Genomic DNA, 27,308 nt, shown 5'->3' on the forward strand with positions numbered 1-27,308 from the left:
GAGAGAGTAATGTAAGAAGAAGGGACTAAGACTGATGTCAAATTGTGTTGCTTTGAGGGGTGAGAGTGCTGGAAACAGCATTATTTTGGGGTTGCTCAAGAAGGAAACTTGAATAATTTGTTTTTAGTAGTAGATTTGTTTCATTTCTGCTTGAAATCAGAGGCATAAAGCGAATGATGATATTATTTATCAACAATGTATGCCATATAGAAGCAGCCAAGCTCAGCTGTGCCTTATGAGTTCCCAGCTGTATTCCACACAGTCAGAATGCAAAGCCCATCTTTACCACTGCAGCCCTGCATTCGCCCCTGTGCCACGGAGTGTGATTAAGTGTTAAGTTTAGGGATAAATTCACCACCCATCTGGGTGCTCATAATAAGCAGAAGGGGGGCTATCCAGAACACTGAGGACAGGGACCCCCGGCCCCATCCCCCTAGCTTTCCCTCACACTCCATCCCCACAAAATCCCAAATCTCTACCCCTCAGCCCCAGATTGTGACCCCAGCCCCTAAAAGGTCATGAGAGAGTTGGGTGAGGGGACTGAGGGGGCCGGGCGGAGGACAGCTTGCATTCGGTCACCAAAGCAGCCCCCTACCCCAGTCCCTTCATTGTTTATTGTCGCCTCAGACTTGGCAGTGAACTTCACAGTTTCCATTGTGACTGTGGCGTGAAGGTGGCTAAGCCCCCCAGGACGATGAAAAGGGGGTTCAGGGTCGAGGCAGAGAAGGCAAACACAAGTAAATCCCTTCATTGGTTGCGTCCTCTCTATATTTTTCCCTGTGTCGGTTTGTATGTTTTTGTGTGTGTGGGGGGGGGGGCTGCTGCTAGTGAGTCAAGCCCAGTTGCAAGTGATTTGCAGAATCCTTAATTGACTCGTCCCATACTATCCCCTCTCCCTAACCCTGGGAACCCCTGCATGAAGGGGAGAGGCCGGCTTCGGAAATAGAAGGATGCCATAGTGAAAATGAACATCTTTTATGTGTGCTTCACTGTATTCACAGAGCTTTCTCACATTTTTAGTGTTAATAAGCTCCATTAGGTGAAATGGATAAGATCAATGACCATGCTATAATAAGCATAGAATGCTAAAGGCTTAGTTGTATTATCAGCTCAAGTCGTACCACAGGAAGACCCTCTGGTATAGGCATAAACATGCCTTTATTACCAGTGGATATTGCTATAGCCAGCAGCTCTCCCTCTCTCCTTTCATATTTTCCTTCACTAGCCTCCTTCACTCTTCATCATAGCAGAGGGATAGGCACAGATGATGTCTACTGAATTAGGCCCATGCAGGCAGGCAGGCAGGCAGGCATAATGGATGGAGGGGAGGGGGGAAGATAGGTCTGTATAAGTATTGGGGACTGATTCCTGGGCCCAGCTGGGATTGAGGATTGGGGGTGCTGGGTCAGGGGGCTGTGTGGATTTGGGGACTGACGTTGCAGGGCTGGGCCTATTGTCCCACTAATAGGAGTTAAACTCCCCTCTCTAACCCCCCTCCCCCCTCCCCCTTGACTAGCTGCGTGGCACGCTCTTCTTTATGGCTGGCGATGGTGCACCAGCAGTTCTACTCCCAGCATAGCTCCTCTCCTATTGTTTAAACAGCCACTTCTTCATTAATTGCCAGCCAATTTGGCATTAGCGTGTGTGTGAACACAAGATCCTTTTCCCATTGCGCTAATCAATTCACTTCCGCATACAAGCTATTCCTTACGCACCCATGGGTGTGTTCAGCAAGGGTAGGGGGCATTTAATGACCAATAATTACAAGGGGTGGCATTGTAGGAATGTGGGCAATGTTGGCAACAGACCAAGCATCCATTATGCAACATTTTGAGATAACATATTTAGCTTGTCTGTTATTCATCATTCAACAACCCTTAATTGCCTATTTAATGACAATACATTCTAATGACAACACACTGTGATGATTAATTCATCAGTATTTTAACCCTTGTTCTAATTACATGCTTCAAGCGTATTTTTCATTTATTTTGAGTCTGCTGTAAATGGGTTAGGCATATCATTTTTTCAGCACACTGTGGCCATGTAAAAACAGCACAATCAAAATAAGAAAGATCCGAAAATGATCCAACTTCGCTTTCCCTTTGCCTCGGCCTGAGTTCCTCAGAAACATATTAGAGAGATGCAGTGGAGCGCATTTTGTCAAAGCAATCGCAACCCGAATCGGGATGACCAAAATGTATTGACATTGTTGCACAGAAATTGCCTATGTCATCTTGAACTGCTGCTTGTGAAAGTGGCTTCTGTCAAGAAGTCAACATCAGGTCTCATTGACCACCAGCATTTGATTGAATGGATTTCACTTTCAAGAACATGAAGTCTAGTTTATCTTTAATTGAAAACAATTCCAGAACAAAGGTTGTTCCATGTTTCTATTCAGTAAAAGTGGCATCGGTATTGTTTCATTTAAACTGGTAGATAGAGATGGACTTGTTTTTCCAATACTGTCCTCAGAATTCACTTTTACAGGCTTTCTTGATAACTTTCTTTCTTGAGGTCAATAAACCTCCGTGTGTCTTTCTCTTTCTCTTATAAAAGGTTTCATTGTATAATGAACACAATGTTATTTTCAGTTTCTGTACATTTCACCTCAGAGGGCCTTGGGAGAATTTTGCTCTCAATGTATGAGACCCGTGGTGTAAATTGTTCTTTTACCATGCCCATGATACACAGGCAATTTGTTGCCGAGGCAATAACAATCTTATTGACTAATTGGCCCTGCAGATTACATTTCCCCAGATAATAAAACGATTCTCATTTGCAATGGAAAAAGTTGCGGCAACCATTGCTGACAACATTGCTTTGCACTATTGCATTAAAAAAATTGCCAGTGTTGCGAAGACCTTTAGGTCTTGCTTAAAGTTCTATAAAATGTAATGCACCTTGAAACGTTCAACCTACATATATGTCATTTATAACTGCTGTCAAAAAAGGGTTATTGAATCCCTGCATTTTATATGGTCAATGCATGTAATTAACTCAGTTTGTAAACTATGGGGAATGTTCTTATCCCTCATACACACAGCAATAACAGCCAGCAGCACTGTTTCTATGAGCCAACTTCAGTCTTATTTGTTATATATGAACCCAGGGTGGGTCCAGCCACATAAGAGATGAAGAAGTGGGGAGGCCAACAGGAAAGGCTATGAGGCTATGGCACAGAGAGCAAATAAGTCTGAAGGAACCAGGGCCAAGCTTTTGGGCCTCATGGCAGGGTAGAGCCTTGGCCCTGATTCCACCTCAATGTAGATCTTTGGGATTAACACCCCCAGTCAGAGGGGTGTCTGGTTGAGATTTTGAGAACACTGTCTGTGCAGGCTGGGGGAGAGTGTTTGTGTGTGTGTGTGTGTGTGTGTGTGTGTGTGTGTGTGTGTGTGTGTGTGTGTGTGTGTGTGCATAGGTTTTAGGGGATATCTAATAAGGCAGCTGCAGGGGGATTACTGAACACCCAATCCCACACACACCATCATGCCCCTAAATGAGGTGTGTGGGGGATGGGGGGACAGACAGAGAGGGTCTGTCTGCTTTATGCAAATGAGGTGTGAGGAGGTCAATCATTATTTAACCCCAAGTCCAACTGGCTGCCCTGTGTCTGACCATGACGGGTAGATGAGTCTGATCTGACCAAATATCCCTGATGAGATTTCAATACACAAGTGGTAGCCAAAACATCGCCATTTCCTATATCTCCAGATATGTTCTTTGCCTGAGTTCAACACTTTTTTATGTGTAGTGTAAACGTGGTTCTAATGGAAACAGTTGCAAACTGCACATATTGGTTAAAAGATAATACAGTGTTTTGAATCAGATGGAGACTTGAACAGCCAATACCTGATTAAGGAATAAATGCATGAGAGGCAATAGTCGGGTTCAGGGGATGAATCAAATTTACTAACATGTTCAATGTTAGAATTTAAAGGTTGAATTGGATTATCGTTGTGATTATTATGTAAAGTTTGTTTCGTGGATAGCCTTTGCCATTCATTTGTCTTAAGTGGTGTAATCAGAGAAAATAATGTGGGAGCTGACTAAAGTCAATAACATGAAGCCTGACATGATAAAGCACCGTGAGTTCCTGTCCCCGAATTGCCTTACAGAGTTGCCTTACAACTTGTGCGTAAAAGGAGAGAGCATAGGCTAGTATCTTTACGCATCGACTGAATGGTGCATCATGGTAGCACACCATTGAAATCTGTGATCAAACATATGTCAACTTTTGTGCTGATAACACATAATTAATTAAACAAATTGGAATGAAAAACGCCTTAAAAAAACATCTAATGCTCATGTATTTCACCTTTCCCGAATCAATAACAAAAATGTTTTCTATTTTTTGAAGGCTCTCCATTCTGCTATCCACGCATAATGTCAAATTAACACTATAGGCATGTATCTTGAAGGTCAAAGGCCTCTCTCCAAAGACACAGTTGTAAATATCCTAACGGTTCCAACTTGGCCATTCATCTTTACGCGCGCCTTAACAGCCCCCATTGATTTCTCTAATTACACCCATGATATCCCAGAGGCTGCAAACTACACATGTCCCCTAATCGACACCAATGACTTTATGGAAGACGTATACAGACGAGATGGAGTCGACAGGAAAGGAAATAATTGCTTTTACGCAGTGCAATAGGCTAGAGAGCCAGGTGCACACTAAAGACGCATGGCTTCGCGTTCACCTCCAATACATTAGATACTGAGGCTGCATGCTAAAATCATTTCAAAATCACATGCAAGTAGCAAAACATTCAGTGGGTTCCACATGGAGGACATTAACTCGACTTATACTATCATTACCTATTCAAAGCTCGAACATTCATCCGCTTAAATATGAAAAGCATTACCTGAAGATATGACCACCAATAGAAAAAGCTGAAAATTCCTCGTTTGGTTCATGGTTTAGTATGAATCCCTTTTAGTTCGAAGTCTAACTGTTATAGCGACGCTTTAATAGCGAGCTTCACTCCTTAAAATGTATTAAATAAAAATACCAACAAAAATCTCAAAAAAACATTTCCGCAGTTTCAGTTCCACTGTCCAGCGAACGGCTGGCTTCTGGACGAGGCTGCTTTGAGAATGTTGTGTTTGCTATTGTCGAACGGCCCTCGCTGGGTTCTGTGGCTATTAGTTATGCGTAAGGTATTGTTGTCCCCGCTGACATCCCGGTCAATGAATGGACACCGATACAACAATAGAACTGGCCAGCGGAGACTGGGGGCATGTAAACGAGCCAATGGCAGGATGGGGGCCAGTCAAAAGGGGTGGCCCTTCTAAACCGCAAATCATCACTTGAGGGAACCTGCTATGAAGAGGCTCCAGAAGCCAAATATTGTCTTGATATGCAGGTCATCATCATTCTATTGTCAACCTACTCCACCATACATACACTTTAATGCTGTTATAGTGGTTATTGCTGTCAGTTGTGGAGGTGCTGATGATTATTGGCAATGACAATGTTACTGGTACTCCACTAACCACTTTCCAAATGACATTGTGAGCATCTGTAAAAAATATATACAGTGGGGCAAAAAAGTATTTAGTCAGCCACCAATTGTGCAAGTTCTCCCACTTAAAAAGATGAGAGAGGCCTGTAATTTTCATCATAGGTACACTTCAACTATGACAGACAAAATTAGAAGAAAAAAAATCCAGAAAATCATATTATAGGATTTTTAATGAATTTATTTGCAAATTATGGTGGAAAATAAGTATTTGGTCACCTACAAACAAGCAGGATTTCTGGCTCTCACAGACCTGTAACTTCTTCTTTAGAGGCTCCTCTCTCCTCCACTCGTTACCTGTATTAATGGCACCTGTTTGAACTTGTTATCAGTATAAAAGACACCTGTCCACAACCTCAAACAGTCACACTCCAAACTCCACTATGGCCAAGACCAAAGAGCTGTCAAAGGACACCAGAAACAAAATCGCTGAAAACTGGTGTTCTGATTAAATAAGCAATAAAAACTTGCCTTCTTTAGACAAGTTGAGTATCTGGAGCATCAGCATTTGTGGGTTTGATTATAGGCTCAAAATGGCCAGAAACAAATAACTTTCTTCTGAAACTCATCAGTCTATTCTTGTTCTGAGAAATGAAGGCTATTCTATGCGAGAAATTGCCAAGAAACTGAAGATCTAGTACAATGCCGTGTACAACTCCCTTCACAGAACAGCGCAAACAGTCTCTAACCAGAATAGAAAGAGGAGTGTGAGGCCCGGGTGCACAACTGAGCAAGAGGACAAGTATATTAGAGTGTCTAGTTTGAGAAACATATACCTCACAAGTCCTCAACTGTCAGCTTCATTAAATAGTACCCGCAAAACACCAGTGTCAATCTCAACAGTGAAGAGGCAACTCCAGGATGCTGGCCTTCTAGGCAGAGTTCCTCTGTCCGGTGTCTGTGTTATTTTGCTCATCTTAATCTTTTATCTTTATTGGCCAGTCTGAGATATAGCTTTTTCTTTGCAACTCTGCCTAGAAGGCCAGCATCCCGGATTTGCCTCTTCACTGTTGACGTTGAGACTGGTGTTTTGCGGGTACTATTTAATGAAGCTGCCAGTTGAGGTCTCTACACTCTATTTCTGATCAGTTTGATGTTATTTTAATGGACAAAAAAAGGGCTTTTCTTTCAAAAATAAGGGCATTTTCAAGTGACCCCAAACTTTTGAACGATAGTGTATATACAGCTCATTCAGAAAGTATTCAGACCCTTGACTTTTTCCACTTTTTGTTACGTTACAGCCATATTCTAAAATTGATTAAATAAAACATTTATGCAAATGTATTAAAAATAAAAATAGACACTTTGCTATGAGACTCGAAATTGAGCTCAGGTGCATCCTGTTTCCATTGATCACCCTTGAGATGTTTCTAATACTTTATTGGAATACATCTGTGGTAAATTCAATTGATTGGACATGGTTTGGAAAGGCACACACCTGTCTATATAAGGTCCCACAGTTGACAGTGCATGTCAGAGCAAAAACCAAGTCATGAGGTCGAAGGTCTGAGGAAGGATTGTGTCGAGGCATTGAAGGTCCCCAAGAACACAGTTTCCTCCATCATTCTTAAATGGAAGAAGTTTGGAACCACAAGACTCTTCCTAGAGCTTGCCACCCGGCCAAACTGAGCAATCAGGGGAGAAGGACCTTGATCAGGGAGAACCCGATGACTACTCTGACAGAGCTCTAGAGTTCCTTTGTGGAGATGGGAGAACCTTCCAGAAGGACAACCATCTCTGCAGCACTCCACCAATCAGGACTTTATGGTAGAGTGGCCAGACTGAAGCCACTACTCAGTAAAAGGCACATGACAACCCAAACGTCACCTAAAGGACTCCCAGACCATGAGAAACAAGATTCTCTGGTCTGATTAAATCAAGATTGAACTCTTTGGCCTGAATGCCAAACATCACATCTAAAGGAAACCCGAAACCATTCCTACGGGGAGGCATGGTGGTGGTAGCATCATGCTGTGCAGATGTTTTTCAGCGGCAGGGACTGGGAGACTAGTCAGGATCGAGGGAAAGATGAACGAACAAAAGTACAGAGAAATCCATGATGAAAACCTGCTCCAGAGCGCTCAGGACCTCAGACTGGGTTCAAGGTTCACCTTCCAACAGGACAATGACTCTAAGCACACAGCCAAGACAACGCAGGAGTGGATCTGCAGAGAAGAATGGGAGAAACTCCCCAAATACAAGTGTGCCAAGCTTGTAGCGTCATACCCAAGAAGACTCTAGACTGTAATCGCTGCCAAAGTTACTTCAACAAAGTATGAGTAAAGGGTCTGAATACTGTAACATTTCTGTAATTTTTTTCAATACATTTGCAAACATTTCTAAAAAACAGTTTTTGCTTTGTAATTATGGGGTATTATGTGTAGATTGATGAAGAAAAAAAAACAATTTAATACATTTTAGAATAATGCTGTAACGTAACAAAATGTGGAAAAAGTTAAGGTGTCTGAATACTTTCCGAATGCACTGTGTATATATACATATTTGATACACTGCCGATTTTGCAGGTTTTCCTACTTACAAAGCATGTAGAGGTCTGTAATTTATCATGGGTACACTTCAACTGTGAGAGACAGAATCTAAAACAAAAATCCAGAAAATCACATTGTATGATATTTAAGTAATTAATTAGCATTTTATTGCATGACATAAGTATTTGATCACCTAACAACCAGTAAGAATTCCGGCTCTCACAGACCTGTTCGTTTTTCTTTAAGAATCCCTTCTGTTCTCCACTGTATGATTTGCACCTGTTTGAACTCGTTACCTGTATAAAAGACACCTGTCCACACACTCAATCAAACAGACTCCAACCACTCCACAATGGCCAAGACCAGAGAGCTGTGTAAGGACATCAGGGATAAAATTGTAGACCTGCACAAGGCTGGGATGGGCTACAGGACAATAGGCAAGCAGCTTGGTGAGAAGGCAACTGTTGGCGCAATTATTAGAAAATGGAAGAAGTTCAAGATGACGGTCAATCACCCTCGGTCTGGTGCTCCATGCAAGATCTCACCTCGTGGGGCATCAATGATCATGAGGAAGGTGAGGGATCAGCCCAGAACTACACGGCAGGACCTGGTCAATGACCTGAAGAGAGCTGGGACCACAGTCTCAAAGAAAACCATGAGTAACACACTACGCCGTCATGGATTAAAATCCTGCAACGCACGCAAGGTCCCCCTGCTCAAGCCAGCGCATGTCCAGGCCCGTCTGAAGTTTGCCAATGACCATCTGGATGATCCAGAGGAGGAATGGGAGAAGGTCATGTGGTCTGATGAGACAGAAAAATAGTTTTTTGGTCTAAACTCCACTTGCCGTGTTTGGAGGAAGAAAAAGGATGAGTACAACCCCAAGAACACCATCCCAACCGTGAAGCATGGAGGTGGAAACATTCTTTGGGGATGCCTTTCTGCAAAAGGGACAGGACGACTGCACCGTATTGAGGGGAGGATGGATGGGGCCATGTATCGCGAGATCTTGGCCAACAACCTCCTTCCCTCAGTAAGTGGGTCGTGGCTGGGTCTTCCAGCATGACAACGACCCGAAACACACAGCCAGGGCAACTAAGGAGTGGCTCCGTAAGAAGCATCTCAAGGTCCTGGAGTGGCCTAGCCAGTCTCCAGACCTGAACCCAATAGAACATATTTGGAGGGAGCTGAAAGTCCGTATTGCCCAGCGACAGCCCCGAAACCTGTAGGCTCTGGAGAAGGTCTGTATGGAGGAGTGGGCCAAAATCCCTGCTGCAGTGTGTGCAAACCTGGTCAAGAATTACAGGAAACATATGATCTCTGTAATTGCAAACAAAGGTTCCTGTAGCAAATAATAAGTTATGCTTTTCTGATGTATCAAATACATATGTCATGCAATAAAATGCTAATTATTTACATAGCAATAATACAATATGATTTTCTGGATTTTTGTTTTAGATTCCGTCTCTCACAGTTGAAGTGTACCTACGATAAAAAATGACATGCTTTGTAAGTAGGCAAACCTGCAAAATTGGCATAACCCTGTCATGTCATAACAGCTGACAAAACCTGTTATAATATAGTCATAACACTGTCATGACATATCAAATCAAATTTTATTTGTCACATGTGCCAAATACAACAGGGGTAGACCATACAGTGAAATGCTTACTTAAAAGCCCTTAACCAACAACGCAGTTAAGAAAAATAAGTGTTAAAGTATTTACTAAAATAAACTGAAGTAAAAAAGAAAGAAAGAAAAAAAAAAGAATGAAGAAAAATAAAAATAAAAAAATAAAAATAACAGATAATTAAAGAGCAACAATAAAATAACAGTAGCGAGGCTATATACTTGGGGTATCGGTACCGAGTCAATGTGCGGGGGCACAGCTTAGTCGAGGTAATTAAGGTAATATGTACATGTAGGTAAAGTGACTGTGCATAGATAATAAACAGAGAGTAGCAGCAGTGTAAAAATGTGTGTGTGTGTGTGTGTGGGGGGGGGGGGGGCTTGTGGGTAGAAGCTGTTAAGAAGCCTTTTGGACCTAGACTTGGTGCTCAGGTACCGCTTTCCGTGCAGTAGCAGAGAGAACAGTATATGACTAGGGTGGCTGGATGGCAGGACGCTTGGCCCTCAACTGGATCCACTACAGCCCCATCAATGAGAATGGGGGTGTGCTCGGCCCTCCTTTTCCTGTAGTCCACGATCATCTCCTTTGTCTTGCTCACGTTGAGTTAGAGGTTGTTATCCTTCAGGAGCAGGACAAGACACCCTCTTTTTGATTGATGACTGACATAAGGGCATGTACTGTACGTGATAGGCCTATCTGGCATTATGATGTCATAATGCTTCATGACAGTGCCATAAAGTCTATTTTCTACAAGTTATTTAAAATACGATGAAAAAACATCACTGTAAAGAATTCATTACAACAACAACAAAGGATTTAAGAAACAAACTTTCAAACGAAAGGAAACTTCTTAGCAGGGGATAAACTCATTTGAATAAAGTCATCATGTTGTTCCTCTTTGGTGTTTTTTTTCTCTCCTAAAAAAAGTGGATTCTTGATGATGAGAAGGGGAAGCATATTGTACTGCAGCTTTACTAAAAACACAGTCATAGTAGCTACAAGCAAGTTGAAGGTCTGTTCAATGAAGACCATTCACCAACTCAAATCATCTCATCATCTCAACTCCACCAGCCTCAAAGAAGTTCTCAACCTTGGGTACAATAACGAATGTTTAAAAAGAAAAACACATTCAGCCACCCTCTGCCCCAACGGTCCTCACTATGGCTCCATTACCAAAGCTGTTGGAATGGAATGCAGTGCGGCTCACAGTAGGACAGACCAGCCAATTAACAGGCATCAGCCCCCCTAACACACACAATACGCACCCCTCTTAAGGGAGAACAACAGGCTAGTAGCAGCGTGCTATTCATTAGGTGGTCTTCTGTTCATATAAAGGGATCTAATTGGGGATCGGTCCAAGTGGGAATGGCCTGGTCTATTATGAGGGAGATATCAACATGCAAAACAAGGATCTGGGAGGAGAATGAGGCATGTTTTTTTTAGCCATCTGAGGGAAGAGGCATAGATCCTACCTACACACAGTTGTTTTGTATCTTCTTAACTAGCTCATTAGTAAGTAGCTCAGTGAGTGTTCCTATCCTAATCCCCCTGGTTCTCACCATCATTAAATCTGATCCTCATCATCTGAGGAAGAGGACCATTTTCTTCTTCTATGTAATGGTAGTGTCTAATGAAAGTTAAATTTGGCATCTTTTATCAAGTGAATGAATGAGTATCTATAGAATTGTTTTAGATATATCAAACATATACGGTCTTTAGAATAGCAGTTCAAATAGAATAATATTGCGCAATAATACTTAATAGACAGACGTATTACAAAAATTAGCAGATCATCTGGTCACTCATCCTGATCTAAAGCCAAGCTTACTGTCCCATGCTCCCCACCCACAGAACAACTTTTATTAAACTCACCATACAATGTACTCCCCCTTAAAACATGTTTTACACATCTTGAACACCAAATGTAATGTTTTACACAGTCTGGTAAGGGAGTGAAGGTGGTCATGCTTGCCAATTTTACTGGACAACATCAATCAACTGTCCCCCATGGGCTCGTTAAAACTATACTACAGCTGTATCAGCATCTCATATCATATTTTCTCCTAATCTGGCCATTAAAGTTGCTAGGGAGATAGAAAGGACATGAAAATATATATATAATTAGGGGTCTGGTCCAACTGGGAATGTCCAGAGATATATACATGCAAAGAGTCAGAGAGAAACAGACACAAAACATGTCTACCCATTCCAGTTTTTTTTAAAGGTATAGACAGCCCACACCCCTTTGTGATTTTCTTAGCGAACTCATTAGGCAGCCCAATTCTGATATTTTTCCCACTATTTAGTCTTTTGACCAATCACACCAGATATTTCACATCAGCTCTTTTTCAGAGCTGATCTGATTGGTCAAAAGACCAATTAGTGGAAAATAAATATCAGAATTGCGCTGCCTGTCTAAGCGCAGCTTTTGTGATTTCTCATAATCATCCTGGTTCTTCTCACCACCATTAAATCAGTTCCTACTGAAAATGTACCTTCATCTGCTGAGCCCAGTATGTTTAAATCTACATACTGCAAGTATCATATGTTGTCAATGTGTACATAATGTTTTGTAGACTCGTCGTGAAGCCGGTCAGGCTTTACTGTGCAACATCACTCAAATATCCCTCATTGACAATAAACCTCTGTATGATGCAGTAGGTTTAAGAACAAAACATCTAACCTCATATATTGTCCTAATCTAGCCAGTAAAGGTTGGTGTCTCAGAGATCAGATCAGAGAGAGCAGATGGCTTGAAGATGGTTGTTGCTATGGTATTACAGGTCTGGACAGTGCGAAGTTATCCATGTCTTATCGATCAGTGAGGTTATTATGTCTCGAAGGGCAACATCATACATTTCAGAGTGTTTCAGGAAACTAGTAAACTAGTATTGTCTGTTTGGAGTATGTTCATTTACTCAAATCGGTCAAATTCATATTTTGTAGCACATAACATATAAAGAATTGTATCACAATTGAAAGGAATTCAGGTCTTCAGAATGAAGTTAGTTTGGATTCAACATTCAAATTACAGGGATGCTCAACACTCAACAAACTGACATAAACTTTCAACCTGTAATGCATCAGATGATGTGAATCAGTACTCTTACCCTGCAGGTACATCAGCTTATAATAGCCTATGATATTTCACCCAAGAGGAAATGGCAAAGGGCATTTCAATCGATAGGAGCACTTTATCCTCCATAGTATGCATACAGAGACTAATAGAGTTATTCCCAGGCCTCTGTGGTTAAACAGTGAGCAGTAAGCATGGCTGTATTGAGAGCTCTCTGTAGCTCATTGTCCGCCCAGCAGTAGCAAAGCTTTATCCTGTTAGCCACATAATGGGGTTTAGGGTTTCACATAGCGACGATCACAGTGGTCTAATCTGAGCTGGCCTGGCAAGACCTCCTCTCACTGCATGCATACGGCTCAGATTTTTACACCATTCCTCTCTACAAGGCTTGTGGTCATGGAGGAAATAGGATGGAGGAGAAGAGTAGAGATAAAGATGAAGATTACTTGCTTCCCCAGCTTTGACATTTCCCTGTTTACATTTTAGAAAACCAATATTTCCTGCAGCAGACTACATCAGGAACTACATTCCATTTCATTGAATAGTAAGTTGTCAGAAAATAAACAAGCTGAAGCGTATAAAGAAGACCAAAAAACAGGGGGCAAAACAACCCAACACCCTGCCCAACACCAGTGAAAAAAGACCACTTTGATATATGTTCTTGAAATAAAGGTGTCATGTACTGACTTATACTGACAGTGGAATAAAAAGGTCCATGGCAACTGGACCAGATGAACTGGTTGGGAACATATATCCCACTGGGCTGATACAACTACTGTACAATGTAGATCAGACAGAGCTTTAGTGTAAGATGACACTGCTACATAACCTTATGCAGGATACAATGGTCTCATACTGATTATGAGTATATTATGAGCGTATATATATACACATACACACATACACACACATACACACACACACAAACTCAGCAACAAAAAAAAAGAAACGTCCTCTCACTGTCAACTGCATTTATTTTCAGCAAACTTAACATGTAAATATTTGTATTAACATAAAAAGATTCAACAACTGAGACTGAGAATTTCCACAGATACAGTGGGGCAAAAAAGTATTTAGTCAGCCACCAATTGTCCAAGTTCTCCCACTTAAAAAGATGAGAGAGGGCTGTAATTTTCATCATAGGTACACTTCAACTATGATAGACAAAATGAGGGAAAAAAATCAGGAAAATCACATTGTAGGATTTTTAATGAATTTATTTGCAAACTATGGTGGAAAATAAGTATTTGGTCAATAACAAAAGTTTATCTCAATACTTTGTTATATACCCTTTGTTGGCAATGACAGAGGTCAAACGTTTTCTGTAAGTCTTCACAAGGTTTTCACACACTGTTGCTGGTATTTTGGCCCATTCCTCCATGCAGATCTCCTCTAGAGCAGTGATGTTTTGGGGCTGTTGCTGGGCAACACGGACTTTCAACTCCCTCCAAAGATTTTCTATGGGGTTGAGATCTGGAGACTGGCAAGGCCACTCCAGGACCTTGAAATGCTTCTTACGAAGCCACTCCTTCGTTGCCCGGGCGGTGTGTTTGGGATCATTGTCATGCTGAAAGACCCAGCCACATTTCTTCTTCAATGCCCTTGCTGATGGTATGCTTTGTTACTTTGGTCACAGCTCTCTGCAGGTCATTCACTAGGTCCCCCTGTGTGGTTCTGGGTTTTTTGCTCACCGTTCTTGTGATCATTTTGACCCCACGGGGTGAGATCTTGCGTGGAGCCCCAGATCGAGGGAGATTATCAGTGGTCTTGTATGTCTTCCATTTCCTAATACTTGCTCCTACAGTTGATTTCTTCAAACCAAGCTGTTTATCTATTGCATATTCAGTCTTCCCAGCCTGGTACAGGTCTACAATTTTGTTTCTGGTGTCCTTTGACAGCTCTTTGGTCTTGGCCATAGTGGAGTTTGGAGTGTGATTGTTTGAGGTTGTGGACAGGTGTCTTTTATACTGATAACAAGTTCAAACAGGTGCCATTAATACAGGTAACAAGTGGAAGACAGAGGAGCCTCTTAAAGAAGAAGTTACATGTCTGTGAGAGGCAGAAATCTTGCTTGTTTGTAGGTGACCAAATACTTATATTCCACCATAATTTGCAAATAAATTCATTAAAAATCCTACAATGTGATTTTCTGGATTTTTTTTCTCATTTTGTGTCATAGTTGAAGTGTACCTATGATGAGAATTACAGGCCTCTCTCATCTTTTTATGTGGGAGAACTTGCACAATTGGTGGCTGACTAAATAATTTTTTGCCCCACTGTATGTGACTAACAGAAAAGGAATAATGTGTCCCTGAACAAAGAGGGGGTCAAAATCAAAAGTAACAATCAGTATCTGGTGCGGCCACCAGCTGCATTAAGTACTGCAGTGCATCTCCTCCTCATGGACTGCACCAGATTTCCCAGTTCTTGCTGTGAGATGTTACCCTACTCTTCCACCAAGGCACCTGCAACTTCCCAGACATTTCTGGGGGGAATGGCCCTAGCCCTCACCCTCCGATCCAACAGGTCCCAGACGTGCTCAATGGGATTGAGATCCGGACTCTTCGCTGGCCGTGGCAGAACACTGACATTCCTGTCTTGCAGGAAATCACACACAGAACGAGCAGTATGGCTGGTGGCATTGTCATGCTGGAGGGCCATGTCAGGATGAGCCTGCAGGAAGGGTACCACGTGAGGGAGGAGGATGTCTTCCCTGTAACGCACAGCGTTGAGATTGCTTGCAATGATAACAAGCTCAGTCAGATGATGCTGTGAAACACCGCCCCAAACCATGACGGACCCTCAAACACCAAATCAATCCCGCTCCAGAGTACAGGCTTCGTGTAACACTCATTCCTTTGGCAATAAACGTGAATCCGACCATGTGTTTGTGCCCATAGGTGCGGTTGTTGACGGTGATGTCTGGTGAGGACCTGCCTTACAACAAGGCCTACAAGCCCTCGGTCCAGCCTCTCTCAGCATATTGCGGACAGTCTGAGCACTGATGGAGGGATTGTGCGTTCCTGGTGTAACTCGGGCAGTTGTTGTTGCCATCCTGTACCTGTCCCGCAGATGTGATGTTCAGATGTTCCAATCCTGTGCAGGTGTTGTTACACGTGGTCTGCCACTGCGATGACTATAACCTGTCCGCCCTGTCTCCCTGTAGCGCTGTCTTAGGCGTCTCACAGTACGGATATAGCAATTTATTGCCCTGACCACATCTGCAGTCCTCATGCCTCTTTGCAGCATTCCTAAGGCACGTTCACGCAGATGAGCAGCGACCCTGTGCATCTTTGTTTTGGGGGTTTTCAGAGTCAGCAGAAAGGCCTCTTTAATGTCCTAAGTTTTCATAACTGTGACCTCAATTGCCTACCGTCTGTAAGCTGTTAGTGTCTTAACGACCGTTCCACAGGTGCATGCTCATTAACTGTTTATGGTTTATTGAACAATCATGGGAAACAGTGTTTAAACCCTTTACAATGAAGATCTGTAAAGTTATTTGGATTTTTACGAATTGTCTTTGAAAGACAGGGTCCTGAAAAAGGGACATTTCAAAAAAATAAACGTCCCTTTTTCAGGACCCTGTCTTCAAAGATAATTGTGCAAAGCTGTCATCAAGGCAAAGGGTGGCTACTTTGAAGAATCTGAAGTATAAAATATATTTACATTTGTTTAACAGTTTTTTGGTTACTGTGTTATTTCATAGTTCTGATGTCTTCACTATTAATTCTACAATGTAGAAAATAGTAAAAATAAAGAAAAACCCTAGAATGAGTAGGTGTCCAAACTTTTGACTGGTACTGTATATATACACACACAATTGAACAATAGTTGCTGCTTTATCTGGCCTGAAAACTTTTCAATACTTCAGAACAAAGACGGGTCAGAGAAAACTATTTTAGGATGTAATTTAGAGCCGCTCTAATACTATTGTTAGGCAGAGAGAAAATCATACATTAAATCACACAAGAAAACAGAACTTTGGGGAATCTGTTTGTATTTTCCTTCTATAAAACAAGACATTTACAACTGAAGTCACATCCATATAAATTACAACAGCAAACACAATATATTTTAAATACAGATATCCTCTCTTCATTTCTTTGCTCACTTGACCAATAAAGGAACAGACAATATAAATGTCCCTTATATTCACTTGCAGTCCGGTGCATTGAAATAGTGGCCATAAATGTAATATTGCCTACGTTGGGGAACAAATCTACCTACCTTATTTTTACAATCTAACTTCGGGCTGGGAAATCTCAAAATATACACCATTTTATCAACCTACTATCCATACAGTTCACTACTTTTGACCAAGAGCCAAATAGGGTGTAATTAGAGACGCTGACGATAACTTAAGTCTTAACTTTTAAACAGCATTCCCTCTTGGGTCTCCTTTGCGTCATGACCACTGATAGGCAATTTGAATAAACAGGTTCCCACCATGTTATTACTAAAGACGTGTCAATTCCAAGACCAGGGTTGCCTTAGCATGATCAAGCCCAATTCACCCTACCAATGGCTAGAACTGGACTCTGTATGCCCTACTGCCCTCTACTGGCTGAGAATACTCAATGCTTTGCTCCAGTCTGTATATCCCTGTTGACTGGATGGCTGTGTGCAAACAATGTCTCCCTTGTACTTTAATGATATATGGGTAGACTCACAATGATATCAGTGCCATCTGAAATATATCTCACCCTCAGGACTAAAATATGAGATCTGAAAATTGTTCTCGCTACAACTTCACATCCCTAGTTGTAAATACAGCTTTACTCCCCAGATGGGGACAATAATTTCTGTCACTCACACAATCTTCAAAGGCAGAACACAAGGCGTTCTCTCGTGACGCTGCTATATAACACTGCAAGATCAAAAACAAGGTATGACGGTAACAGAGGCATTTAACAGTGTGGCAACATCATATGAAATTGAAAGAAAATGAAAAGTCCATTGTGCAATTCATTTGTTTTCATATACAAAGTCGAACAACAAATAAAGTGTTAAAATAAGAGGGGAAAAGGCCTCACAGGTACTGTACATGAAAACAAGAACCTAGTAGGTAAGTATGTGCTCCACAGTGAAGTACCTTCCTCTCCTTAAACACTTCCACTCAACTGGATCTTCTAAAGTTCTTTGATCTCTGCCAAAAATTCTTAACCCACTACTGGCCTAAATGTGTGGTGAATGAAAAACTGGTGATGTGTGACTCAAGTTCCATCACATTCTACTACTACTAAAGGTCCATCACAGTCATTTCCTTGTGGACCATCCTCCCAGACAAATCACTCCCGTTTAACACGGGAAAAGAGGTATGAGACGAGGTAAATACGCATAAAACATGAGGAAACACATGACATCATACATACCATAATCAACCCCCCTTCTACACGTTTTTCTTTTATTCTTCTGTCAGCCACTTTCTGAGAATCAGTTCTTGAACTGAGAACCCCCAATCACACTTCAAATTCACAAGAACAGTACAGGGAATTAAAAACACAATACAACTGATAAATCCTGTATGCAATATGTATGTGTGTCCATGTATGAAAAGTCCTTCCTGGTTGTGATGTAGGGGTGCAGGACTGGGGTTTTATAGGACTCGTGGATTCTCCTTGACTGTCAGTGTCTGTTCCCAGTCACACCCCCTCCACTTCCTGCCTAACCTAATGTTGCAGGCATAGAAAGATGCCTGAGCAGAGTTCCCACTTCCGTCAGGTTGAAAATACTGTATCCCTGACAACCGGATGTTAGCATTTCTGGCGACTCTGCATAGGCTATTTCATGCCATACCCAAAGTTTGACCATAGCTCCATTCCACACCATGAGCTGGAAAACACACACACTAAGGAAACCATATAGTGATAGTGATCAAACCATTACATTGCTGATCCCCACAGCTCACCATCTGCTCCCAAAACCGATAGTTAACATCATACTCTCCCAAAATCAATAGGAAACATCCTCCTTTACCAGAGTTGACATCATCTCCCAGATTTGACATCATCCTTTCCCAGAGTTGACATCATCCTTTCCCAGTCAACATCATCCTTTCTTAGTTGACATAATTCTCTCCCAGATTCGACATCTGAGCTGACATAATCCTCCCGAAGATATCCTCACCCGAAGTCGATATTCAATATCATCCTCTCCCAGAGTAAACATCCTCGTTTGGATTGACTTGCTGAAGCAGTCTCATCCCAAAGTGAGACTTTACCACCAATGTCCAGTTGACAGAATTCATTCCAGAGGGTGAAAAAGAGCAAGAGAGGCATGAAATGCGATCTAATCTAAAGGTTTTGACTGTGACTGTGAGTGATTGGTATGTACCCTTGCAATGTAATGTATGTTACAGTTCGATGATAGACACTTCCCATCACATCAAGGATCACTAGACATCTCCCACTCATGAGATTTTCTGTCTGAAAGCAATGCAAATTATAGAATATATTCACATTGAATGCATAGATCGCAGGTCGGTAATATGCCTTACATGTTAAATACGAATGAAATGCATGGTTTATGACCTACAAACCAGTATGAGTTATATTGGTGAGGCAGAGGCCATGTATATATGAGCAATGAGCAAAGTCCAAGGGGGCTGGGCTGTATGTACCAGGTCCAATAATCCCTGTAGCCAAACTATAGGACGAGAGGGTTGTGTTTAGTTATTGAGGAAGCTGTCCAAAGGCCAGTTGCACAATGGAAATTAATGAAGGTCAAATGTAGATATCGGGTTCACATAAACAAGGATAGTGAGGTGTGGTTACACAGTCAGGGGGCTTTTATAGTGTGGCCAAGCTGTGCTAGGTGGCAGCACAGTGGAGAAGTCCAAAGTGAAGGCAGAATTCTCTGTCTGTTGTTTTCGGTCTAACTTCTCCAATCCCTTCTTCTTGGCAGCTGGGTATCAGTGTTCTAGGGAGTGGAGGCAGCAGCGATGGGGGCGGATCTGGATTGGAGTGGGTGGAGCCTGCAGGTGGTATTAGCACTCAAGGGGCAGAAGGAAGCTCCGTCTGCAGTCCACAGCCTTGGGGCTAGGTGGCTGGGCTCTCTTCCTGCGGAGCTCCTCGCGGCCCAAGGAGCCACTCAGCCGTTGGTACGCAGCCTTGTATTTCTTATCAAACGCAGCTAAAAGACAGAAAGTGGTGTAAGCAATAAGCCTGGTTGGTTTGAAACTATAGTGAAGTTCTTGTATTCCAACTGTGTTTGAAGTGTCTTAAAGAGGCTGCTTACCAACGTGATCTCTACCCATGGCAGCCAGCGTGAGGAAGAGCATCTCTCTGTACAGACTCCTGGACACACAACACAAAGTACTATCGATCACAATTGTGCAATCATATAACCAAAACAGTGCCTTGAGAAAATACAGTATCATACCCCTTGACTTATTCCACATTGTTGTGTTACACCCTGAATTCAAAATTGATTACATTGATTTTTTTCTCACCCATTTACACACAATGCCCCAAAATGACAAAGTAAAAACATGTTTAGACATTTAATTGAAAATGAAATATCTCATTTACATAAGTATTCATACCCCTGAGTCAATACTTTGAAGACGCACTTTTGGCAGCAATTACAGCTGTGAGTCTTTCTGGGTAAGTCTCTAAGAGCTTTCCACACCTGGATTGTGCAACATTTGCCCATTATTCTTTTCAAAACTCTTCAAAATCTGTCAAGTTTGTTGTTGATCATTGCTAGACAACCATTGTCATCGGTCTTGCCATAGATTTCAAGTAGATTTAAGTCAAAACTGTAACTCGGACACTCAGGAACATTCACTGTCTTCTTGGTAAGCAACTCCAGTGTAGATTTTACCTTGTGCTTTAGGTTATTATCCTGCTGGTGAAAAGCAGACAATCAGGTATTCCTCTGTGCTTAGCTCCATTCTGTTTCTTTTTCATCCTGAAAAACTCCCCAGTCCTTAATGATTACAAGCATTCCCATATCATGATGCAGCCACCACTACGCCTGAAAATATGGAGAGTGGTACTCAAGTAATGTGTTGTATTGGATTTTCCCCAAACCTAACACTTTGTATTCAATACAAAAAGTGAATTGCTTTGCCACATTCTTTGCAGTATTACTTTAATGCCTTGTTGCAAACACAATGCATGTTTTGGAATATTTTTATTATGTACAGGCTTCCTTTTCATTCTGTCAATTAGGTTAGTATTGCACACTAACTACAATGTTGTTGATCCATTCTCATTGTTGTCCTATCACAGCCATTAATCTCTGTAACTATTTGGCCTCATAGGGAAATCCCTGAGCGGTTTCCTTTCTCTCCGACAACCGAGTTAGGAACGACGCCTGCATCTTTGTAGTGACTGGGTTTATTGATACACCATCCAAATTGTAATTAATAACTTCACCAAGGATATTCAATGTCATAATTTTTTTTACCCATCTACCAATAGGTGCCCTTCTTTGCGAGGCATTGCAAAACCTCCCTGGTCTTCGTGGTTGAATCTGTGTTTGAAAATCACTGCTCAACTGAGGGACCTTACAGATAATCTCTGTACCCGACACATACAATTAAGTACTAAAAATCATGTTAAACACTATTCATGAAACTTGTGACTTGTTAAGCAATTTTTTACTCATGAACTACATAAAATGCAACATGCAATAAAAATGTAACATGCAATAGTTACAGTTCATATAAGGAAATCAGTAAATTTAAATAAATAAATTAGGCCCTAATCTATAGATTTCACATGACTGGGCAGGGGCGCCTCTGCCCTCCTCTAATCAGAATGAGTTTTTCCCCCACAAAAGGGATTTTATACAAAAATACTCCTCAGAAGTCGGGTGTGGAGGTCCTGGGCAGGCGTGGTTACATGTGGTCTGCGGTTGTGAGGCCGGTTGGACGTACTGCCAAATTCTCTAAAACGACGTTGAATTGAGTTTTTATAAGCTTTTAGAGCTTATAGTAGAGGAATTAACATCAAAATCAAATTAACAATGGAAATTCCTGCAGTCAACAAACTGCGCATCTGTGGCATTGTGTTGTGGGACAACGGCACATTTTATAGTGGCCATTTATTGTCCCAGGCACAAGGTGCACCTGTGTAGTTATTATGCTGTTTAATCTGCTTCTTGATATGTCACACCTGTCAGGTGGATAGAGGAGACATGCTCACTAACAGGGACGTAAACAAATTTGTGTACAACATTTTAGAGAAATTTGCTTTAGTGCGTATGTAACATTTCTGGGATGTTTTATTTCAGCTAATGAAACATGGGACTAACACTTTACATGCATTTATATATTTTTTCAGTATATTTAGGCTTGCCATAACAAAGGGGTTTATTACTTATTGACTGAAGGCATTTCAGCTTGTCATTTTTAATGAATGAATGTGTAGGCCAGTGACAATTATTATTTTTTAAATCCATTTTAAATTCCGAGTGTAACAACAAAATGTGAAAAAAGTCAAGGGGTGTGAATACTTTCTGAAGGCACTATTACTTACACAAACAAAAAATGCTATCAACAATTGATGATTCAGAGGCAATTTCCTGCACTCACCTTTGTATCTTGGGCGTGCCTGGTTGCTTGGCAATGGTTTCCAGGAAGAGAGTGATTCCCTTGTGTACCTCGTTCATGCCGACCCAGCGCAGCACTTCCTCCAGGAAGGCCAGGGTGAAGGGGTGGTTGTGCCTCCGCCAGCTGTGGTTCCGCATGGGTACGCCACCTGAGTGAGTGAGAGAGTGAGAGCGAGAGAGAGCGAGAGATGTAATTCATGAAAGGATCTGAACCTGTATCATCTGACTATTTCCAAGTGAATAACGTGTTTATCTTACTGTGTATCCTCCACAGGATGTAGAGGGGGGGCCAGTAGTCTGTGTCAGGGGTCAGTGTGTCCCACAGCAGCCTCACCCTCACTGCTGAGTTCTCTGAAGTCTGACACACAGATAGGAGCTCAACATTAGTATGAGGACATTATGTATTGTAATATACTAATGCTAATAATTAATCACTAGGCCCCAAGAAAAGCCTGGGAGTGGAGTTACCTGTGCTAGTTGGTTGGCCAGCGGTGAGGAGCGAACAAGCTGCAGCAGATTGCTGGGCAGGCCCAGGCGATGGAAGTACCAAACCATGTTCCAGAAGATGATGGAGTGGCTGTCCAGGAGCTGGCCCTGCGACAGCACCGCCTCACCCTCGTTCTCCAGCAGGCTCTCAAGCTCCTTGCGCAGCACCAATGGGCTCAGGTAGGCCACCGTCACCTGGGGCGACCCGCCCACCGATGATCCCTGGAGTCAATAACACGTTAACTGTGGGTATAGCTAGACTGAATATTTCCCAGAAGCCAACAGATAAAGATGACAAATAAACCAGTGTTGGTAGAGTACCATGGTAGCGCTGCTGCTTTCAGAATAACTGCTGGTCTCAGAGCTGGAGTCCTCACTCACACCGTTGTGACCCAGGATGGCCTCCAGGTCACCAGGGGACTTGGCTGCGCTATCCACCTCCTCGTCCATGTTCCAATTGGTACGTTCCAGGCTGTGGTGAGCGTTTTGTTTAAAAAAAAAATTCTAAAGTTCATTCAGTTTAAGACTCATACAGTCCCCACCATACAATCCTCACCATACATTACACAGTCCTCACCATACATTACACAGTCCTCACCATACATTACACAGTCCTCGCCATATGTATTTAGTCAGTAAAACCGTAGCTTCACTTTCCAAATGCATATGGTGAGAACTGCACATGGCCCTGAATAGACAGATTGAATAAGAATAGGAGTCAAAATGAAGGAATTTTGACTTCTACAGGCCCTGGTCAAAAGTAGTGCACTATATAGGGAATATGATGCCATTTGAGACACACTTAAATGTTAGGGTGATGAGAGGAGTAGTCCTACCTGCTGACAGGTCCTAGGTCACAGATCTCAGCGTTGAGAAGGGGGACGAAGGTGGTCGAGCAGAAGGGACAGCTGGAGTTGAGGTTGGAGTCGTCAGACGTCCACCCGGCCATTATCTCCTCATCATAGACCAGGGAGTTACAGCTCCGACACAGGGAGCAGCTCGACATCAACACCTCTAGTCCTGCTCCCTCTTGGTTGGTGTCCCAGGACTTGCGGAGAGGAAAGGCCAAATTGGTTGTTTCAGGGAGGTCGACGTCACTCCCCACCGACAGAGAACTCTACAGAGGAAAAGGATAGAGAAACATTAAGCACGTTTTGACAGGTTTGATAACTCTCCCTACATCTGCAAATGCATTTTACCACAGTAAACTAAATCATTTGGGCAATACAGTAGAGTAAGACTATAAGCTACAACAACCCACATGTTGTCCCCTCACCTCAGAGGTAGCAGTGTAGAGCCTCTCCTTAGCCTTCAACAGGCTCTCAGCCACCTGGGCTTTTCGGGACGGCCTCTGTTCCGACACCCTGCGCACCGGCCCGTTTTCACCCCCCGAGCGCCGAGCGTCTACACTTGTGGCCCGCCGCCCCGAGACTCGATGGCGAGTAGGTGTGAGCAGCTGCTGTAGTTTCCCTGCCAGGCTTCCCCGACTCTGCGGTGACACATTATTGTAGTTCTCGTCCACGGCCTTGCGGCTCACGGTGTCTCTCGGCCCAGGTGGCCTACATTGAGAACAGAGGAATGGGAGACATACTCTTATAGTATATCTGAGTGATATTCAAACTGTAATCCAAAAACATATCAGTCCCAGCTTCCCCACCCCCTCACCTGCCGTCTCTCTCCTCAGGCTGGCAGCTGCAGTTGGGGTCAGAGACGGTCGTCTCGGCACAGTCTTTGTAGAAGTTGGACAGGCACACCTGGTCGCGGCGCACCAGGACACCACCAGGGGGAAAGGGAGAAGGGGTGGAGGTGTCTCGTGGCCCCACGGGGGGTTTACGGGAGGCGGGATCGCTGCAGCCATTGGCACCTGGGTTCCGGAGCACCGCCTTCATTGAGAGCTTAGACTCTGTGGGGTGGAAATTGTTAGGAGGGTGGTTTCCAAACATTAGACACAGTTGTTTGATGAGAGTGTTATGTTACATTAAACCTTAAATCAAATCCCATTTTATTTCTCATATGCGGCAATAACAACAGTAGACCTTACCGGGAAATGCTTCTCACAAGCCCTTAACCAACAATGCAGTTAAAGAAATAGAGTTAAGAAAATATCTACTAAATAAAGTGAAAATACTGGGGGTACCGGTACCGAGTCAATGTGTGGAGGTATAGGTTAGTCAGTAATTTGTACATGTAGGTACTGGTAAAGTGACTATGCGTTGATAATAAATAGTGAGTAGCAGCAGTGTAAAAATGGAAATAGTCCGGGTGGCCATTTTATGAATTGTTCAGCAGTCTTATGGCTTGGGGGTAGAAGCTGTTAAGGAGCCTTTTGGACCTAGACTTGGCACTCCGGTACCACTTGTCGTGTGGTAGCAGAGAGAACAGTCTATGACTTAGGTCACTGGAGTCTGACCATTTTTTGGGCTTTCCTCTGACACTGCCTAGTGGCAGTGTCGATGGCAGAAAGTTTGGCCCCATTGATGCCCTGGGTCACACGCTCTACCCTCTGTAGCGCCTTCCGGTCGGATTCCGAGCAGTTGCCATACCAGGCGGTGATGCAACCGGTCAGGATGCTCTGGATGGTGTAGCTGTAAAACTTTTGGCCAAATCTTTTCAGTCTCCTTAGGGGGAAAAGGTGTTGTTGTGCCCTCTTCACGACTGTCTTGGTGTGATTCGACCATGATAGTTTGTTGGCGATGTGGACACCAATGAACTTGAAACTCTACTCGCTCCACTACAGCCCCAGCGATGTCAATGGAGGCGTGTTCGGCCCTCCTTTTCCTATAGTCCACGATCAGCTTCTTTGTCTTGCTCACGTTGAGGGAGCAACTCACGGCTGGGTTTCCCTTTGTAGTCCGTAACAGTTTGCAAGCCCTGCCACATCCGACGAGCGTCAGAGCTGGTGTAGTAGGATTCAATCTAAGTCCTGTATTGACGCTTTGCCTGTTTGATGGTTCGTCTGAGGGCATAGCAAGATTTATTATAAGCGTCCTGATGAGTGTCCTGCTCCTTGAAGGCGGCAGCATTTAACTCGGTGCAAATGTTGCTTGTAATCCATGGCTTCTGGTTGGGATATGTACGTACGGTCACTGTTGGGACGACGTCGGCAATGCACTTATTGATGAAACCGGTGACTGAGTTGGTGTACTCCTCAATGCCATATAACATTCCAATGACCGTGCTATTTCTATAAAATAGATATCCATCACTCACTGTGTGTTGAGCCTCTCATGCTGTTCAGGCTGTTGCTCTTCACCATAGACCCCGTCAGCGATTCGTGGCTGGAGCTCTCACTCAGGCCGCTCCAGCTGGACTGACGAATCAGGTTAGATTGTGGGCGGGACCGTTGGTTACTGTCCATTGTATCTTTTTAAAAAGACAAAACATGTTTCACCTCTATGTTTTAACATATATAATGATTTGAATTAAAACCATTAAAAAGGCCACTCTAAAACCAATGACTATTTATTGTTACAAACAATAGTAAAAAACAAATAACATGTAAATATGTCCTGACCTGTCCGCGAGCGTACTGAACCACTCTTCAGCCGTTGTTTGATTGGCTGTCTGAACTGCGCCACGGCCATCAGAACGTTACGCAACTTGGCCCAGCGCAGACGGCCACCCTGATTGGTGGAGGGCCACTTGCTCTCCAGCACTGCCTGAGGAGAGAGGGCCGAGCCAGAGGTGAGTCAATATGGAGAGAAAAAAGACAACACTTCAGATGTTGAAGAATTGAAGTAAATAATGTCTCACCTTGTTGTAGTATGCATAGGTGATGGTGTTGGGTGTGATCCCAGCTTTCTTCATCTCCAGAAGTACCCTAACAGCGAGCACAGGCTGCCCGTACTGCCCACACAGCTGCATCAGGATCCTGTAACACACCTCATCTGGTAGTACCACCTTCCTGGTCTCCATGTGCTTGAGCACCTCATATGCCGTTTGCAAGGCACGCACCTTTGCACTCTCCGCCCGCACAAAGGTGGGCAGGTATATGAACCACAGCCCATAGCAGTGGCCCAGCAGGCATTTGGACCACATGTCGGGCACTGCCGAGTATATCTGTGCCCGCTTCTGTGCCAGCTTAATCTCCTAAAGGAGAGAGAGGGATACAGAGGAGTTAGGTCATCCAATCTAGATTTACTAAAGCCGTAATAATGTGGTTCCTATGTGTCCTAGTAGGAGAACTTAACAACCCTGAAGGGTGCTTGGGGTATTCACCCAAAATACACAGCCGCCACTGTGCTTCCTGCTTTTAAATATTGAATGAAGGATGAAATATGAATGCTCATTAAATTCAAAATGGCACAGAAAAACAGTGAAGCATGTTTCCTCTTTAGCTGTGGAAAATTGGGTTATCATAAAGCTAACTGGGGAGTCTTGAACAGATCAAGTTGATTGATGCTAATACAAATCAAATCAAAGTTTATTTGTCACGTGCGCTGAATACAACAGGTGTAGACCTTACAGTGAAATGCTTACTTACAGGCTCTAACCAACAGTGCAAAAAAGGTATTAGGTGAACAATAGGTAAGTAAAGAAATAA

The 27,308-nt window shown here is 42.9% G+C and overlaps 1 protein-coding gene across 3 annotated transcripts in view; it reads right to left on the bottom strand.

Moving 5' to 3' along the window:
* Positions 1-16,701: 16,701 nt before the first annotated feature.
* LOC139391823 (DENN domain-containing protein 4B-like) overlaps positions 16,702-27,308 on the bottom strand; it is a 35,835-nt gene continuing 25,228 nt past the window's right edge. For 2 of the 3 annotated variants that reach the window (XM_071139406.1, XM_071139396.1), the window contains exons 16-27: positions 26,519-26,854; positions 26,280-26,424; positions 25,976-26,128; positions 24,431-24,668; positions 24,042-24,324; positions 23,602-23,882; positions 23,087-23,237; positions 22,748-22,987; positions 22,538-22,637; positions 22,263-22,428; positions 19,958-20,016; positions 16,702-19,852 (exon numbers count right to left, since the gene is read on the bottom strand). In XM_071139406.1, the coding sequence (XP_070995507.1) occupies positions 19,707-19,852; positions 19,958-20,016; positions 22,263-22,428; positions 22,538-22,637; positions 22,748-22,987; positions 23,087-23,237; positions 23,602-23,882; positions 24,042-24,324; positions 24,431-24,668; positions 25,976-26,128; positions 26,280-26,424; positions 26,519-26,854 (2,298 nt within the window). In that variant the 3' untranslated portion in view covers positions 16,702-19,706. The remainder of the gene's footprint in view (positions 19,853-19,957; positions 20,017-22,262; positions 22,429-22,537; positions 22,638-22,747; positions 22,988-23,086; positions 23,238-23,601; positions 23,883-24,041; positions 24,325-24,430; positions 24,669-25,975; positions 26,129-26,279; positions 26,425-26,518; positions 26,855-27,308) is intronic. The other variant, XM_071139414.1, reaches the window with a different exon arrangement.

Source organism: Oncorhynchus clarkii, chromosome 3 (assembly GCF_045791955.1).
Source record: "Oncorhynchus clarkii lewisi isolate Uvic-CL-2024 chromosome 3, UVic_Ocla_1.0, whole genome shotgun sequence".
In the NCBI taxonomy this organism is placed as follows: Eukaryota; Metazoa; Chordata; class Actinopteri; order Salmoniformes; family Salmonidae; genus Oncorhynchus; species Oncorhynchus clarkii.